This window comes from Anguilla rostrata, chromosome 9 (genome assembly GCF_018555375.3).
Source record: "Anguilla rostrata isolate EN2019 chromosome 9, ASM1855537v3, whole genome shotgun sequence".
Lineage (NCBI taxonomy): Eukaryota > Metazoa > Chordata > Actinopteri > Anguilliformes > Anguillidae > Anguilla > Anguilla rostrata.
This window is the reverse complement of record NC_057941.1, coordinates 17660720-17679968: the sequence shown is the minus strand read 5'-3', so window position 1 is coordinate 17679968 and position 19249 is coordinate 17660720. Positions and strand designations below refer to the sequence as shown.

General features: G+C 40.4%; 2 protein-coding genes across 3 annotated transcripts; one reads left to right on the top strand and one right to left on the bottom strand.

Moving 5' to 3' along the window:
• Nucleotides 1–888: 888 nt before the first annotated feature.
• Nucleotides 889–4604, bottom strand: rbm11 (RNA binding motif protein 11). Of its 2 annotated transcripts, none has more exons than XM_064350762.1 (5): nt 4372–4604; nt 3568–3730; nt 2784–2841; nt 2074–2170; nt 889–1391 (listed from the first exon to the last, which is right to left on the bottom strand). In XM_064350762.1, exons 1-5 carry the CDS (start codon nt 4465–4467, stop codon nt 948–950), a joined length of 858 nt encoding a protein of 285 aa, XP_064206832.1. In that variant the 5' UTR covers nt 4468–4604; the 3' UTR covers nt 889–947. The 2 variants fall into 2 exon arrangements, with proteins under 2 accessions (XP_064206832.1, XP_064206833.1); XM_064350763.1 differs by having other exon boundaries at nt 889–1340.
• Nucleotides 4605–6442: 1838 nt separating this feature from the next.
• LOC135263118 (lipase member H-like) lies at nt 6443–18966 on the top strand. Its single transcript, XM_064350761.1, has 11 exons — nt 6443–6666; nt 12214–12266; nt 12796–13172; nt 13539–13647; nt 13977–14078; nt 14190–14279; nt 15057–15224; nt 15551–15640; nt 16063–16171; nt 16490–16663; nt 17133–18966. The coding sequence occupies exons 2-11, from the start codon at nt 12215–12217 to the stop codon at nt 17212–17214; spliced, it is 1353 nt and encodes a 450-aa protein (XP_064206831.1). The 5' UTR covers nt 6443–6666; nt 12214; the 3' UTR covers nt 17215–18966.
• Nucleotides 18967–19249: the final 283 nt, after the last annotated feature.

The following is a 19249-nucleotide window of genomic DNA, read 5'->3' as shown; positions in this document are numbered from 1 at the left end:
TAAGTCCACTGTTTCCTGAAGGTGCCGATAATACCTGCTTGTCAACATGGGGCTTTTACAGGCTTTATGAATCCTATCAAAGTCCGCCAGCAACTTTATTGAGCCTGTTACACCTCTGGGTCTTTATCAATAAAACTTACTGTACAAAGAGCTCAGTTTTTTGTTCCCAATTAAGTGTTTTTATCAATTTACAATGTTTTTCAATGTGAAATACATGTGTGAAATACCAACATGTATTTTACATAGAATAGATATTTCAATGATATTAGAATGTATTACTATCTCTGAGCCATGTCGAGTTCACGTGCTCTTCCATTTGAGTGTATTGTTGATAAAATGTTAAGTGGTCATTACACAATAAAATATATATTAGCGAAGATAATAGTTCAGCTTTAACAAGTTACCAATTAAAGTTGATAGTCTTTCAGGATGAAATAGTACCTTAGCTAGCCATAAAACTGAGCTTTCTTCAGCAATGTAACAAACTATAATACCCTGTGGGTTATTATGAGGTAGACCAGCTAGACCTTTCTCTGGAAGCCACACCCTCTCATTCTGCACATCATCTACGGTAATTAAATCAGGTCTTCCGGAAGGTCAACAGTAGTTGCAGTATTCAGACTTTAATTACTGCGACTTCCCAGTGTATGACATAGACTCCATACAGAATTTAAATTCTGGGTGCGGCTCAAAAGTTGGTTTACCTAATAAACTGAGTGACGTTTTCCCTGGAAGAGCTGAATGGAGTGTTGAAGGATAAGGGATTATGTATTTAAGATATACTATTCTTATGTATAAAAGTAAACTGTACAAAAATTAAAAAAATAAGTTGCATTTGCAATAATGATGCATACACTGAGCTCATTGTTTATAGAAAGACTACAGGCGTTTTGCTGTTTTAATCCTTTTATTGAACTGAACAGTCCTGGCCAGCAATCTGAGTGTTTCTAGTTACATAATTCCTTCCTGTTGGAGTTTTCCCCATCCTTCGCAACAATGGAGGTGGCTTTAGTTTGGAGGGGCTTGCCTGAGCACGTGCGGGAGCGAGCGCGCACATGTCCACCCGCTTTTTCTCTGCCCCTGTGTTTCTCAGCCTTGCGCCTGCGTTCACGGTTCTTCCTGTGCTTGCGCGGTCTGCTGGGCTCAGTACCGTCCGTGTGACCTCTCTGCCCTTCTGTCCCAGGGGGAGGGCTGGGGGGCAGGGCCAACAGGCTGGGGACGGGGAGCTGGGGATTCTGGGACTGTTGCAGTGGCTGAGTCCAGGGTGGGAATCCCTGATTGGACCAGGGTAGAATAGGTGCAGTGGGGCACAAGGCAGAGGGTGCGCGGTAGCACTGAGGCTGGAGTGGAGAAATATTCAGAGGGAACTGCTGGGGGGGATATCCACACACCTACAACCAATCACACAACACAACCAATAGCTTTTATTCAACTTATAATTTACATATTATCACACATTAACATTATGACATATTTACAATGAGCCCTTATGAAAGAGAGCCCAATTGTGTGAATTCAGACGTGTGCCTCGGGTGCGCAGCATAGTTCAAGTCTATGAGGAGTTTGGGTGTGTTCCAGGTATGTGGAGGAGTTAATGGGTTCACGCAGGTGGTCAACACCCAATTTCAGGGTGTTGTTATGAAACAGGCTATGCTGCACAGAAAGTACAAAGATCACATTTCAAAACACAGCTACATAACCTATTAGTGTTTTGTTTGGGAAATGTCTATAATGTATTAAAATGTATTAGTGCAAACCTATAAATTATGGCTGCCTTGATGCTGCATTTGTTAAGATGACACTTCCTATAGGTTCCCATTGCTGCCAAATTTTATTAAATTTGAAAGTTCTAACTTAGGTCAACCAATGAATATATATGTCTGCAATTCCATAGGTATCTGAGTGGTTGGGTTCCAGTGGATCTCAAGTGTTTGGTGTACGTTTTAGATATGCTGAATAGTTAAGGTGCGTCTCAGGTGTGTGGAATAGTTAAGGTGCATGACTTGTGTGTGGAACAGGTAAGATGTGTTTCAGATGTAGCTGCTCCCAGGGGCAAGTAACCTGTCCTCTCACCATGGTGTTCCAGTACATCTGATCCTGAGAGAGGCACCTGTTGTCAGGGAAGGCAGAAAAGTGGAACACAGGGGATTCTGGGAAAACTGGGTTAGCACTGTATGGAGACAAAAATTGACCACGTCCCATTAATTTAGTATCAGCAACATACAGAAACAAACCAGTTTTTACCTTATGCAAAACATGCATGTTATCACACTGTAATTTATTGAAACTTCTAACATAGTGATTTGCAATCCACATGTTTTCCAGAATGAACCCCAGCTGAACCCCAACATGGCACATCTTCCATTAGGAACATATGTTCTCATATGAACTGATGTTCACAGATTCCGCAGCCTTACACAATATTCAGGCGCGCGAGTCTGTCAAGCACAGGGTTGAAAATCCGCACGGTATTATCCAGTTCACAAAATAACATTGGTACAGGAATTGCTGGTGGCCTGTTCTGGAATCAACAGCCTTTCCAGTTTTTTGGGGGATGCACTGGCTGTGCAGCATTTAAAAGGGAAATATGGCGCCTACAACCAATGCATGTGACATTACATCACAGCCGACTATGCCCCCCAAGATGACCAGAGGTGCTGGATTTTACACCGGCTGATTTAAGTAGCTGTCATCACGTTTTTACTGAAATGTTATTGAGGCCTGAGAAGCCACTGGCACCCCAGTTCTGCATAATGCAGTTACAGGGAGATTGGGGGACTCACCAGTGTGGCTCCAGTGGGGGGTCACTGGGTCCTGTCCCACCATCACTGTGTGAGCTACCTGCAAGATGTGCATACAAGGGGGCAGTCAGGATGCCCCTCAAGCCAGGTTTGTGCCAACACCCCTCTGCCCCTTAGCTGTCTGTGTGCTGTTTTCATACATTCCAGAATGGCATTTTGCATGTCATCTTAAGAAGTCCCACCTACTGCTGAAGTGCTATTAGTCCCAAAACAAAGTCCATATTCACATTCATCCAATGATATACTGTTTGTAAACTGAAAATATTAACAAATTTGCATAGCTGCTCACTAGCTTATGATGAAGTGATGTTTGGCATTTTATTAAGTCTTATTTGGGCGAGCAGTGAGTGCAGTGCAGCTGATTTTATGAGGTATCAGTTCACAGCTCAAGAGAAATGTTCTCCAGTGTGAACTACAGCTAATATGTAAAATATCTGTGCTAGATGGCTAGGAAGAGGCACTGGAAAACATATGTGGCTCTCGTATTTTGTATGAGAAACAAGCCTAATTGTTGACACACCTTGGCTAAGGGCCAACCTGCCATCAGGGGTCAACCAACATGCTATTAGCCCAGGGTACCCAGCTTTAGAAACATATCTGGCTAATGATGGCTATAACTGACCTATAGCTATAGGTATATCAGTTTCAGTAATATTCTACATTTGTTTATTAACCTAAATTCACATCTTTCTGACCCTTTTGTGAGGGAGCACTTAGCATTGTTTCCTTTGCATTGACTACAATAAACTTTACACTTGGGGCCCACCAGAGCTGTACTGCAGTCTGATTGGACGGCCATACAGCCTGATGCCGTTGAGAAGGGCAATGGCGTAGGGGACTGCCTCCTGGTGCTTGTAGCACACAAACCCATATGACCTCTGCCGGCCCTCCCTGTCCCGTGCGATGGTGACCCTTTTCAGTGGACCAGCCTGGTGAAACAGACCGGTTAACAGCTGACACTGAGACTGCAAACCAGAAACCCAACCAACAACATATACCGATATAAGACAGTCGTGTAGTAAGCTATTATTATTTTCCCCCAATTACTTGCAAGATGACACTGGTCGGGTGAATAAGAAACAGCTGTTAGCGAATAAAATGGCAGCGAGCAAAATGAGTAGCATATCAAGATAATAACAAATATTTCTATTTGAAAATGAATTATATGAAACGTAATTAAGAGCAAAACGAAGTAATGACCGTATTTTAAACACTAGTTTCCCCAAGCAATGACCACAAGATTCTGATTATAATCACACGGCATAGCCGTTATTTTGCCACTGCTGCCGTTTTTAATGTAGCTTATCATACACAAGGCTAGCTAAAATTCCTCCATACCAATGCCTGGTGGTGTGTAATCACAAGCTAGTACACACTTCTCCTTGTTACAAATTATTCCCCCATAACAATTAAACATTTCAATTGTACTCAATATTGGTGACAAACGGAATACATACAATAAATGTATTACATGTAGCCACCTGGCTAGCCATACCTACATCTCGCCAAGCACAGTGGGAACTGAAGAAAGCTAACGTTAGCTAACTGGCTAATGTAATAATACAGATACCTGCAGAAACAGCTCGAAGAGAATCTCCTCTTTCACCGAACTGTGTAAATTTCCCACAAAGACAGTTTTGTCTACCTCACTGTGCTTGGCCAACATAACTGCTCAACTGACTAAATGATTAATTCTGAATAAACTGTATAACCGCAGCCAGGATCATTGTCGAAAGGCAAATTTGTCTTTCTGAACTACACGGGAGCTCGCAAACGCAAGTCTCTGCTCTGGCGAGTGCCGTAAAATACCAGCAGGAAATTGCGTTCGGACGTCAGAGAACTTGTTATGACCAGCAGATGGCGCCATGTGCTAAGCCCCCAAAAATGTTTTGTCTTTCTTCCCAGGCCTTCTCCCAGCTATGATGGTAAGGCCCTGTATAGGAACACCATATTTTGTGTCAGTACAACTAGAATATAGGTTATCTGAAGAAAAACTATCTGAAGTTTTCAGCATACAAAAATGCCAAGTCACTCACACATGCAAACCACTGTCTCTAAACCATTAATTCAACTTCGCAAAATCTAGGCCTGCCATTAAAAGTACTGATATGAAAATTAGGCCAAGTTACAAGAAACAATATTGGCTATCTTAGCTCACACAAATTAAACAAGCAACATTCCTCAGCAATGCTGCCCAATGTTTCTAAAAGTATTTCCTAGATTTTGCTAGGTTGAATTAATGACCCAAAGGAAGTGCTTTGTGTGTGCGTAACTTGGCATTTTTGTACATTGAAAACATTGTTCATTGTTTTTCTTCATATATCATTTATTTTTGTACTGGGTTTGTTATGAGTAAATGATAATGTAGGCGATGAGAGAGACATGCATACACATAAATACATGCAAACACACATACATTCTAGCTGAAAGAAACACATAGGCATGGATTTAGTCATTTTTTGTTTGAACCATGCCTGTTATTCATCCAAAAGCCTCGTAGGCAAACGTGCTACCCAGTATATATGTCCAATGTGTGTTGTCCAATTGGCTGATGTTGCTACAGGTCCAATGGGGAGATATATTCTTTGTGGGCCTGGAGCATTTGTAAATTATGTATTTGAAAGAAAGAAGAGGAAAAAAATGTATGGGTATGGGGCATGCCACCCCTCCAAGGCGCAACTTGGCAGAATGGCATACCTGCCATCCCAATCATTTTATACTTGGTGCCTATTTTTTATGCACAAATGATCAAAAAGATACATGTACTTTTAAAAAGTATTTCTTTAGTCCACCACTCATTGTGAGATATATATTCTAGTAAAGTGAGACAGCTTAAGTAATCACATTTTTAAATCTTAAAGCTTTGATGACTGGCTGGACAGTAAGCCATACAAACCACAGTTTATGAATTGTTCTTGCACCTACCTCACTTTGAAGCACTGTATTGTTAGCCGGATAATGGTTCAGAATTAGATACATAATTATGGCCTACAAGTCCATAATTACATTATCTCACTGTCACTGAGCATTAAATTAGAAGAACAGTCACAGTATATGCTTGGAATGTTCTGCTGTTGTAAATGTGAGGGGTTGTTCAAAGTTGGAGTCAATTGCATTTCATTTTAGGTAATTCAGGAAATTTATTGAAAATGCCCTCAATGTTTTATAAATGAACTCAATTAATTTTCTGAATTTCTTAATTCAAATGTAATTTTCCGCAACCTTATTATTGTTATGCGCATTATGAAAACTTATGTGAAATCAGCAGTTAGAGTGTGAGATATTCTTAGAATTTAAGAACATTGTTTCACATGACATTTTAACACAAAAAAAACCTCTTGTATGGATGTGTTTTCACTATCAATAACCTTGACTTGTCTTATTTTCAAGGCAGGTTTTCTAACGTGGGCAGACAGCCTGAATGGAGAAGCCAGTGATCACACCCTAACAGACACACTGTGCAGGCTTTACATATAGGTTCGGAAGATCAAAGCTAAAAAGGTGAGCCCTAGACAAATGCACAATTGCAGCTGGATTAAGTTTCTCAGAGTGGAGTGGTCTGAGAGTGAGTTCTGGCCTAGGTCATAATCGTAAGGAATGAAGGTAAAGGCTGACAGAATAAGGGCGGGGACAAGAGTCACTCTGATGTCTCTTACTTCCTGGTGTTAGCCGTGGAAGTGACTGCGCAATGGCTGGTTAGGCATGCTCGCTGCCGTAGTGAGACTACACCTGTGGAACAACACAGGCGATTGACATTCCAGATCAGGACACAGAAGAATTGAAACAGCAAAGAACAGGAATAGAAAGTGTCTTAATACTACAGCTCAACTGTCTGTGTCACACAAGCTCAGTTCACACACTCCAGGTAAGAACATTTTTGTTATTGTTCATTATGTGCTTTTGGAGTGCTGTTGTCACCCACATCCCAAGCCTCACCTGTTTTCAAAGGCAATTTTGGACATTTAGGAGGAAAACTTGTTCTTTACCACCATGTAATTCCGCTTCTTGTAAGTTCAAAGTACACTTGCTAAGCCGTTTGTGTTTTGGGTGAGGATTAAAGTGCAGAGAAATAATTGTGCGGCAGCTTTTATAACAGGATAGACATTTGAGATGTAAGAAAATTCACGTGAGGTGAATTCACTGTGAAACTGGTTTGTCCTCCTTGAACATACACACATGCATATGCACACTTGTGCACGCGCATGTATACACATGCATGGTGTTGGGGAATGTGTGGTAACTAAGTTACTGTAGAAGATGTTCCTGAAACAGAGAAGTGCTGGAGCCATTTGTGTATTGTAATAAAACATATGTTCATTGGCTCTGACAGTAAATTAAATTCTCAATTTTTTGCCACTTATTGAAATAGTAAACAACTTGACGACTATGACAAAGGTGTAATGTTACATCTTTTCCCCCTGCTAGAGACTCCTCAATAGTATATGTATGGCAGTGGCCTCAAACTTGAACTTTCAAGCCTATTCTGAAGATTTTTGATTGCGTGTGGGTGTGTGTGTGTGAAAAGCAGCTGGAAAAGGAATGGGTCATTTGCATATTATAATAAATTGCTATAAGGGCGAGCAATTATGAACCGAAATGCTCTTGCTTTGAGATGCTCATGTACAGATAAATATGTACTGTGTACATATGGCCCAGATGGCAGTGTAGTATAATGAGTACAGTGCTGGTTTTGTAACCTAAAGGTCATAAGTTTGATTTTTGGGTTGGAGACTGCCATTGTACCCTTGAGCAAGGTACTTAACCTGTATTGTTGCTGTATAAATGGATACAACTTAAATGCTGTGTAAAACCTGGTGTATGTCGATCTGGATAAGAGCGTCTGCTAAATGCCTGCAATTCAATGTGCTGGGTTTTCCATTTATTTAAAGACATTCTGGTTTGGCAGCCATATACAAATTAAAGTGCATTTCATTCATTAGTCAACGTCACGAATGCACTTTTGTAAGTCACTCTGCTGAAAGCCTAAATGTAATGCAAATGTAAGATTAGTTTAAATCAGGGTGATCACACGGTGTATTTATCAAAATACCCTCATGCTTTATTCATCTATTATATGATGGAGAGGAACTCCATGTGAATGTATGTGTTAAACACTCTCTTTGTCAAGTAATGGGTCTACATTCCATAGGACCTTTTGAAAACATTACTTATCTTAACTTTGACATTTCCTGATCTTTTGTTGAATTCACCATAGGGATTGGGGGCAACCTCAAACAAAACAGATATTCTGTTCACAGAGAAGGGGGTAAATGGAGGAAAGTAGTCTTTTGTTACCCCAAGTTTAGGTGTGTAGGAAGTGATGACGTAAGTAGAGAAACCTATGTACCTGAGAGGGTGGTAGTTGAAGTCTCTGAATTCCTCCTTGATGAGAGGCAATTGTCCCCGAGGTGGGGGACATTTGCTTTATAATGGCATACTACAGGTTGTGCATTGTTTCCACTTCAGTCCCATTAGACCTGAGGCACAGGGTAATGTATCTGTCCTTTCCATGAACTGCTTCGGCCTGGAGAAAGATGGGGGCATGAGATAAAAGGTGTCCTCAAGAAGCACACAGCTCACACCCTGCTCACATCCTCAGATCAAAGCTTTCTCTCGTCTTCCCTCCCCTCTGTTTCCCTTTTGCTTTCTGTTCCCTCATTTTTGTCTTTTAAATACTTTCTGTTTCTATCTTTGTCATTCTCTTTTTGCTCATCTTTAAATTTGTCTACTGGTTCATTCTCTCTTCCCCTCTCCATGAGCACCCCACCTACCTTGTTCATGGGAATTGTTGAGGAAGTCACAAATCAACTCCCATTGTATATTCTTGTGACCCCCTCCACTGGTCCCTTCCAGCAGACAAACCTACATCGTGTACAGGTTTCACAGCAAGGGAGGGAATTTGTTGTCTACAACTCTTTGCATTATAAGTGGGAACAGCTAACAATGGAATTTCGTGTTTAATCACATAACATTGCCGGCATTTAGTAGACACTCTTATCCAGAGCAACTTACACAATTTTTTACATAGCATTTACATTGCATCCTTATACAGCTGGACATGTACTAAGCAATGCAGGTTAAGTACCTTGCTCAAGGGTACAACGGCAGTGTCCTACTCTGGAGTCGAACTTGTGACCTTCAGGTTACAAGACCAGTTCCTTACGCATTACACTACACTACCACCCACACAAATGGCACACCAATATGCAAGCAATTATATGCGCTCTTGTGGTTTGCATCACTGCCGCTATATAATAGTGTAATTGTACAATTAATGATTGTATGATGAATGATGATGTAAATCGGTTTATTCAATTTATTCTGCTTGCTAACTAGTAGGATTGCATAACTGGCTCAGTTTCTTTACAAATTTAACTATTTAGCTTCAATAGGTTCAGTATTGATAGCAGGCTAGATTATTTTGCTTATTACAGTTGGCTAAATATCTGGAGAAAAACATGTTTTCAACGCATAAAAATGCTAATTTACTCACACATACAAAGCACTGTCTATAAGGCAGTATAATCTTGTTAAATTTAGGCATGCCATTAAAAGTACTGACATCAAAATTAGGCCAAGTTACAAGAAACAACATTGACTACCTTAGCTCACACAAATCAAACAAGCCGTATTCCAAAGCAATGCAGCTACCCAATGTTTCCTAAATTATTTCAAGTAACTTGGCCCTGTGTTTTTTCATCTTGCCATCTGAAGAGAATGTGGTCGAAGGTAGCTCAGTAAGCACAAGCCTGAATACAGATTGAATCTAGACATCTAAAATGATGGACATCTGGGTTAGCATATGTTTTGATATAAACAGATTAGGTGTCCTCAAGAAGCACACAGCTCACACCCTGCTCACATCCTCAAATCAAAGCTTTCTCTCTCCTTCCCTCCCCTCTGTTTCCCTTTTGCTTTCTGTTCCCTCATTTTTATCTTTTAAATACTTTCTGTTTCTATCTTTGTCATTCTCTTTTTGCTCATCTTTAAATTTGTCTACTGGTTCATTCTCTCTTCCCCTCTCCATGAGCACCCCACCCACCTTGTTCATGGGAACTGTTGAGGAAGTCACAAATCAACTCCCGTTGTATATTCTTGTGACCCCCTCCACTGCTCCCTTCCAGCAGACAAACCTACATCGTGTACAGGTTTCACAGCAAGGGAGGGAATTTGTTCTCTACAACTCTTTGCATTATAAGTGGGAACAGCTAACAATGGAATTTCGTGTTTAATCACATATCATTGCCGGCATTTAGTAGACACTCTTATCCAGAGCAACTTACACAATTTTTTACATAGCATTTACATTGCATCCTTATACAGCTGGACATGTACTAAGCAATGCAGGTTAAGTACCTTGCTCAAGGGTACAACGGCAGTGTCCTACTCTGGAATCGAACTTGTGACCTTCAGGTTACAATGACCAGTTCCTTACACATTACACTACACTACCACCCACACAAATGGCACACCAATATGCAAGCAATTATATGCGCTCTTGTGGTTTGCATCACTGCCGCTATATAATAGTGTAATTGTACAATTAATGATTGTATGATGAATGATGATGGAAATCGGTTTATTCAATTTATTCTGCTTGCTAGCTAGTAGGATTGCATAACTGGCTCAGTTTCTTTACAAATTTATCTATTTAGCTTCAATCGGTTCAGTATTGATATCAGGCTAGATTATTTTGCTTATTACAGTTGGCTAAATATCTGGAGAAAAACATGTTTTCAACGCATAAAAATGCCAATTTACTCACACATACAAAGCACTGTCTATAAGGCAGTATAATCTTGTTAAATTTAGGCACGCCATTAAAAGTACTGACATCAAAATTAGGCCAAGTTACAAGAAACAACATTGACTACCTTAGCTCACACAAATCAAACAAGTCGTATTCCAAAGCAATGCGGCTACCCAATGTTTCCTAAATTATTTCAAGTAACTTGGCCCTGTGTTTTTTCATCTTGCCATCTGAAGAGAATGTGGTCGAAGGTAGCTCAGTAAGCACAAGCCTGAATACAGATTGAATCTAGACATCTAAAATGGTGGACATCTGGGTTAGCATATGTTTTGATATAAACAGATTAGGTTAGCTGAATTTAACTATAATTTACTTCCATATAGTCTGGCTATTTCACATTTCATGATAGTGACAGTTTTGTAGCCATCTAGAACATAACCAGGCAAAATCAGAGTGAAACTTGAACAATATTAGTGGTAAATAGAGCTAACCTAGTTAGTTTAGGTGAAAACATCTGTCAGCTAAGATTGCCATCCCTTTGGATGTCTAGATGCCGTCTATATTCAGTCTTGTGTTCACTGGGAGACAAACAATCCGTAGTCATGAAGCGATGTTATGTGGAGTCTGCATGTGAAATTATATGGATAATGGATTTCAAAAGTATAAATGGGTTTCCCACAAAAATTATACAGTTTCAAAAGCAATCATTTTAAAGCAATTATTAGTTTGCAAACAAGCTTGCGTAACGACTTAGAGGTTTGTCCAAGCCTGAGGTGGGTTTTGAACCCAAACCTTTTAGTTGTCCAAACGCATTACCAGGGAGCCACCAGCAAAGTAGTTGTGGCAGCCCCAAATGTATTTGTTTAAATATGTTTAATTAGCTAAATGTTCAATGGGGAGATGTATTGTTTATGGGCTTGGAGCATTTGTGATGATGTATTTCAGCAGGAAAAAGAAGAATAAGAAAGAAAAAACACAAAACCTTTGAAGTCTAGAGACTGTTAATAATCCACCCTGGGTTAACATTCGATAAACTGTCATTGTGGGCAGTGGTGCACTGCAATAATATCTAAACCAGCAGAGGCATCACACATACCATATTTTCCCACTGATTAATTCCTGTGAGCGTTATCAACCCCAGCTCAATGAAATGTAGTTCAAAAAAAGTAATGAATCAATTCATGGCTATGTCTGAGGTAATTTAATCCTTTACTTGAACTCTTGATTTTAAAACCCCACCTTGACTGGTTTGTTTCAGAAGCACAGTCTATGGCATGACCCAGCTCAAAATGCTGTCACCAAACTTTTCAGTCACACTCCACAACTACCTGTCACTGTTCAAAACAGGAAGGAGAAATCTTTTTTTTTAAATTGAGGCAATATATAAAATTAATATTTTGTTGCAAGTCTATCGCTGATTTTGGACATGGGGAGGGGCAACCAGCCTCCATACTCACCCAAGACATTTTTCCTATTAAAGATACAGCAAATTGTAGCAGACCAAAAATAAGGGCATAAATTGTAATCACTCTTTTGACACCTTTTTGCAACTCTTGACCACTGTCACAGCATTTGGCATACTGTCACACATACTGTCTCTGTGCACACTGTCACTCTGCTCAGTGCTCTGCCATATATTCATACCGTCTGTCTCTGCTGCAGGATGTTGTCTTGGTGGTTTCTGGGTATGGTTGGTGCAGTCACAATCTCTAAAGGTAAGGGGCAGTGCTTTCATCCTTGTGACTACAGTGAGTCCTTACACGGTCAGAGCAGCACACAGGCTGGAGCGGGTTGAGTATCCAACAGGTTGGGTGGAATAGAGAGGATCAGCAGTGAAAGCTAAGTCAGAAAATCATTCTGTGACTGCAGACACCCTGGAAAAACAGAAAGTACTAGAAACCCATTTGAGCCCTCTAGCTATGATACTGAAGATATATTGGTCGGCTTTTGCTGCTTCCAAAGTTTGCAAAAGTGCAATGAACTTTTAATTGATACATAGCCTGAACTTTATTGATCAGATCTGAAAGATTGTATGTCAGACCTGGTATTTTAGCATGTCAAAAATATTTTATTTACTTATCAAATGAATGCATTCTCTGAAAAACAAATCAATTCATTTAGATTGGTCATGGACTTCAGAAAGGGAGCTATATATGGGCGACTTATCTAAGATGGTTAGACATATCCATGGATGTACACTCAAAAGGAGACGCACACACGCTAATAACGCTCCTTTTCTTTTAGGCCTGGCGAGAGAGTGCGATAAGTTCTCAGACCTGCACTTTCATGACTCCTTCATTGGAACCACGTTACATGTGAGGATTCTGCTGTACACACGGGTGACCGGGCAATGTGGGCAGGAGCTCTCACATCTCAACTTCACAGAAACTCCCCAGTTCAACATGACACATCGCACCACCTTCGTGATCCATGGCTACAGGCCTACGGGGTCACCGCCAGTGTGGATAGACGAAATTGTGCGGTTGCTGCTCTCCCAGGAAGATATGAATGTGCTGGTGGTGGACTGGAATCGCGGTGCTGCAAACCTGAACTACTTCATTGCGGTCAGAAACACACTCAAAACAGCGGAGAACATCACTGCCTTCATCCAGAACATGCAGGTAGGGGAAAGAGGAAGGGGGTGGTGTGTGAATGAGGGAAGCTGTATGGGTCACATGGGCCCTTATCTAGAGTGGCTTATATACAATTCTGCACTGCTTATTCACAGCTGGGAATGAACAGGGGACATTTTGGCTCATCTGGCTGTCTGGTGCAGTAGTATCCAGTCCTTGACCAGCCTGGCAGACTAACCAGTCCCTGCTGATGTTGACTGTGCCTCTAGGTTTATTATGTCTATGTGTTGCCCTGCAGTCTATCAGTCGTTGTCTGGGCTGTTGATTTCACAAAGTCTGTTGCTCTGTGCTGTTTCTTTCAGTTTGTGTCTTTCTGTTCTCTTGATCTCATTCGGTCTGTCTCTGTCTGTCCAGGAGAATGGGGCCTCCCTGAGTTCCATCCACATGATTGGGGTCAGCCTAGGGGCACATATCTCTGGTTTTGTGGGGGCAAATTTCAAAGGGCAAATTGGGAGGATCACAGGTGAGTCACAGAGAAAAAACAGTCGTATGTTTTCCCTCTCTGTCCCCTGTCCGTGTTCTATCATTAGTTTCCCCTTTTTCAGATCTCTTTCCCTCCCTTTCTCCATCTCCCCTATTTTTCTCCTCTTGTCAATTTTTCCAATCTGATCACCGCTTTTCTACCATTCTTTCTCTTTTCCTTGTCTCGCTTCATAGACTGTGACACAATTAATTTGTGGTGAACGAATTTCACTAATTTTCGCTCACTTCTCCTTACCCTGTCACATCATAGTCTCTCAGTGCCCCTCTCATTTCATCTCCATGCTTCTCTTCTGTGCTCCACCCAATCAGCACTGGACCCTGCTGGACCGCAGTTCACTGGTACCCCTCCAGAGGACCGTTTGGATTCTACTGACGCCCAGTTCGTAGATGTTCTGCATACTGACATGGATGGTAAATGCTTTGAAAGCATCATATTTTGTAAAACATTTTTGTCATGTTTAGACAGACTTGCACCAATCAATTTCAATTAATTTTTGTGCATCATGCTCTATGTTTTTCCAGCTCTTGGGTTCAGAGAACCACTGGGACACATTGATTTCTATGCTAATGGAGGAGCTGATCAGCCTGGCTGTCCCAGGACCATCTTCGCAGGTTAACCAGCAATACATGTGCTCATATTAACATTTTGAATGCTGCAGCGATAGGAAGGGCACACAATTATTGGCAGTTATAAATAGATGTACATGTACTGTAATGTGTGACCCCTCATGAAAAAATGATGTGAAATTTGAATATATGTAAAAGACATATATTCACATGTGAAACTAAAAGGTCACATAAAGTCATGTGAAATTTGCATCCACATGTGAATTACGTATGTTCACATGTGATTGGATTTTTTGCATGGACTTCTATTTCCATGTGAAAATAAAACAGGTGATATGAAATCACAATGCAAAACTTGCATTTCTCATGAAAATTCCACATTTTCATATGGGACTAAATTTTTCAAATGTGAACTACATTTTGCGCATGTGAAAACAAAACATGTGACTTGAAATAAATAACATTGGTTATCTTTTCTGCTGTCATCTTATAAGTGAGATTTTTTATTATGGTTATGGATGTTCACGTGTTTTCACGTGATTTTCACATGATTTTTGTACTGGACAGCCTGTCATAAATTCTTCTCCTAGAAAGTTAATCACATTTGAACAATGTTTGGAATCCAGTATGACCATTGTATGCTTTGTACTTTTTCCAATAGTTTTAGAGTATCTCCATTCTTGCAGTTACATATACAGGAAAAAATTGTTTTTGTACATGATGTGATGACACCACTCCATGTGGTAAACTTTGTGTTTGTGGCACTTTTGGGAGCATTAACTTGAAGGATTACTGAGCAGCTTCCTCTTTCATGTTCTACAGGGAAGAAATATTTTGTGTGTGATCACCAGCGGTCCGTATTCCTCTTTCTCAACTCTCTGAATAAGACTTGCAACATCACGGCCTACCCCTGCTCCTCCTACGATGACTTCCTGGATGGGAAGTGCACACAGTGTGACACCTTCAAGCCCGCTCCCTGCCCAGTATTCGGTGAGATAGGCAGGCACTCTATAAAAATATGCCAGTAAGAGGCATATGATGGCTTAATCAGAGATGGCACGACAGGATTCTAAAACCAAAGCGAAAGGTGTAATGAAAAAAATTAATTATAAGAAAAAAATGACTTCATGCTATACTTTTCAACAGCCATTTGTGCTCTCTGAATATTATATATTCCTAATATGAAATGGTATATCTCACTTATATTTAATAGGGGAAGTGTTATATATAAGATAGTATTTTCCTTTGAAACTATGGTGATTTCAGTAGTCTCCAACATATGTTTCCTGAATATTAAATCCTCCCTTTCCCACCAGGTTATTTCATTAGTGAGCAGAAGGACACCATACTGCATCTGAACCAGACAAAGGCATTCTTCTCCACCACTGCCAATCAACCTTTCTGCAGTGAGTAGATAACAACCAACTGCCATCTCATGGTCACGTTCTGTGACCTAAGCACAAATACACCATCTCACGGCACTGCCACGTTCTCTGATCTAAGCACAGATACACCATCTCATGGTGCTGGTACATTCTCTGACCTGAGCACCAATACACAATCTCACATAATGGCCCACACTCCCTGACAGTATATCTGCCCATGAACCATAATTTGATTCTAGTCTTCCTCAATGCACATTAAACTGCATGTTAACTGAATCTAGGCACTTCACAGTATGGCCTTTAGCTGCAACATGGGTCTTGAGGGATGCCGCGTCTGTAGAGCTCCTCCATTTTGGCCTCTGCTCCTAGTGTCCCAGCAGATGCCACAGCCCTTCTGGATGATAATGACAAACTGATGATTGCCCTGTTTCCCTCTGTGACAGAGACCTACTACAGGGTGGATATTGTGCCCTGGAATCAACCCATACTCTCGGGGGTGCTCACCATTAAGATCCACAATGGAACAGATGTGGCAGAGGCCAAGATCAACCAGTGAGTCAATCTTTCAATCCACTATTTCTTGTGTAGCATTTACTTTAAACAACAATACTGTAATGTTTCTAAGTAATGCTATCCTAGGTCACAGCAGATGTATTGCTTTGTATTGACCATGGGCTGCATGTGGGAGTTTACAGTAATTTTTCTAAATCCAACAATGCAGTGTCAGAATTATCAGATGGTGGTGGTAGCAGTGTTGCTTCTACAGTACTTTCATCAGGTTGAGTATGAATAATAATACTGTATTATTAATTTGACTATTATCTTTGCTTTTTCTCTTTCTACTCCTCTTACTCTGTTTGTCTCTCCCAGTAAATACTCCAAGTTTGAGCAATACAAGACTACCCAACTGTTGGCCCAGTTTGACAAGAGCCTACAGAGAGTCCAAAAAGTCTCTCTTCAGTTCTCTACGAACAACGTGGTCGGCCCTCGCTACAAACTGCGCCTGCTCCGCTTCCAGCTCAGCTCTCCGGAGCACCCTGACAGGTCCGTGTCCCCTCTCTGCTCCCCAGCGTCCAATCACCTTCCTCCTACTCATCTACATCCATTCACCTGTGGCACTGTCCACACCCCTCTCTCCCCACATTGGTAACGTTCTACAGAAGTTATTGCCATCTCACCCAATTTTTTTTTGTTTGTTGCCATGGTTTCACCTGTGATGTTTATGTCAGTTATCATTGTCTCACTTTCTACCTTCATGTGTTTGTGTCAGAAAACAGTGTTTGTGAGTGTTACTTACAATCCGCCTTTACACATTATTTTGCTGGTTCATTTTTATCGATACTAAGAATGAACCAGCTGCAAACCCATCTTTCATATACCATCATATACTCTTGGGCATATGGGCATTCTCTGCTCTGTGGTGACTGAACCTGCTCTTCTCCCTCTCCTTTATCCCGTTTCCTCTTTCCTGGCTGTGCATTGACTCTAAATTTACTGACTCTCTTCCATACAGACTCTGTCGGTATGACATCATCCTAGAGGACAACGTGGAGGTTTCTTTCAAACCCATACCCTGTGAAACTTCTGACTTCTGAAACAAAAACATGGGGCAAGTCATTGAATCCAGTCTGACGCACTTTGAAGAATCCAACTTCTGGACCAGCAGCAGGGAACTGTCTACTTATCCCAGAATCACAGATTCTAAGGACTCTTGCCTCTGAGCTAGAGTGGTGAATACAGTTGTGAACACAAAGCCTTGATCTCCAACCACCTTGTGGGTTGGTATCTGACATTAGCACCACGGGTCGCTATCATCTGAGGACCTGATGCCCCTCTAACTATTTCAGACTGTGAGTTCACTTCTGTAACTGTCCATTGATTGTTTTTATTTTTTGTTATCCTTCACGTGGTCATGTAGAACAGGATTTTGTAACTCCTGCTAAAAAATGTATGAAGTTGTGAATGATAAACTGTTCCTCACTAACCACTAATATTCACCATACACATGTGCAGTGTTAAAGCAGTTCCACTTTTCACTGGTATGACAATACCAAACTCTGGTGCTGTGTAGGTATGCAACAGTTTACACAGAAACTTGGTTGTACGCCAAGGATGTAATTTACCATCCCAATAGATCTGAGGTCCTGAAAAAATCTGGGTGTCTAACAGCAGGTGGCAGTGTGGGGAGACTCCCTCTGTTCTTTGGGTGTGATGCACATCAGAAATGACAGAACAACTACAATTGCTCTTCTGAAATCCCTTCTATTATAGTGAACAGTAGAAACAGTACCTAAAAATGACAACAGCTCCAGGAGAATGTTTTTATTATCAAATTAATATATATACCAGTGGCAATACATAGCACCTCAGTCCATGTGAGCTACACAGCTGACACTTGGCTGAATGTTTTTTAATATTATGGTTTATATTGTTTTGTTTTCTTTTTGACTATACTACATGTTGTGCAAAATATTGGTGATTATATCCTTTCCATCTTCCCAAGTCATTGGCCATTTTGAGCTCTCATTCGCATTATTTTAGTATCGCCTTAATAATCCGTTTTATGCAAAAAACATACCTGTTTGTATTTCCCACTATACTCAAAATTAAATACAAGCTACATCTTTTTATGCAAAATTACTTTTATTTGTAGTACTATGAAATGTGAATTTAATGAACGAGTTGATATTATCAGCTGTAATTATGTAGAATACAACATTTACTGAAGGCACATAACAGGAGAGAAAAAATATTATCCTTTTTCATTTGTTACTTTTTAATGTATTTTTTTCTGGTTCTTTTTTTCTTTCATCTGGTATGATTGACAGCTGCTTGTGGGTGAATTTATTAAGTGAGGTCTTGTTATTGAAATTAATCAGTTTTTACTTCAAAGTGGATTCCATAAGTAGTTATCAAATCGCTGTAATTATTTTTGTACTCAGCATTACTTTTGTACTTTTGTAACTCAATGTACATTGTCAGATGGTGTGCCACTTTTATGAAAATATAAAAATGGCAATGTCTACTTTTTCTAATGGTAGGGTCATTACAGGAAAATCAATCAAATTTCATTCTAAAAAAATTAATTTCAGGGGGTTTTACTGCTTTTAAACTCAGGATATGGTCATTTTTGACCATGAGGACAACATGATTGTTAAAATAACATTTGGATACAGTATAGAAACAGAACAATACTTTGCATATCACTCGCTAGTTAACATTATCTCAGAATATTAATTGTTTCTACAGACGTATTTTTACAAGTGTATATGCACTGACGCATCAAGAATATACCATTTGTACATTACCTGGTGTTTTGTATGTTAAAATATATGAAACTGACTGCATGGTGATCTCTATTTTTAATGCTCACTAGTGTCTACCTCCTACAAACAGGTCCACAAGTGCAATGTAGTGCGGAGCAGTTGGAGGTGGTGACATGGCCACCAGCCATGAGTTGATTTGTCAGTGTGTCCCCAGTATAAGCAGGGCATTGTTGGCCTGTGGGCCCTGCGGCCAAACAATCATTATCAGTGACATGTGTGGTGTTGTGTGATTTTGACACATAATTGCCTTCCTTTCCTTATTCTGTATTATGGTGAGACTTGGTCACCCCATGCAAGTTATGAA

What these genes read in the sequence shown, in the direction of transcription:
- LOC135263118 (XM_064350761.1), top strand. Translation starts at nt 12,215, where the DNA reads ATGTTGTCTTGGTGGTTTCTGGGTATGGTTGGTGCAGTCACAATCTCT. An exon ending in TCCCAGGACCATCTTCGCAG is followed by an intron (nt 14,280 to 15,056) that starts GTTAACCAGCAA and finishes CATGTTCTACAG; the next exon opens with GGAAGAAATATTTTGTGTGT. An exon ending in TCTCCGGAGCACCCTGACAG is followed by an intron (nt 16,664 to 17,132) that starts GTCCGTGTCCCC and finishes TCTTCCATACAG; the next exon opens with ACTCTGTCGGTATGACATCA.
- rbm11 (XM_064350762.1), bottom strand. Translation starts at nt 4,467, where the DNA reads ATGTTGGCCAAGCACAGTGAGGTAGACAAAACTGTCTTTGTGGGAAAT. An exon ending in CCCCCACTGGAGCCACACTG is followed by an intron (nt 2,171 to 2,783) that starts GTGAGTCCCCCA and finishes GTCTCCATACAG; the next exon opens with TGCTAACCCAGTTTTCCCAG. An exon ending in AGATGTACTGGAACACCATG is followed by an intron (nt 1,392 to 2,073) that starts GTGAGAGGACAG and finishes GATTGGTTGTAG; the next exon opens with GTGTGTGGATATCCCCCCCA.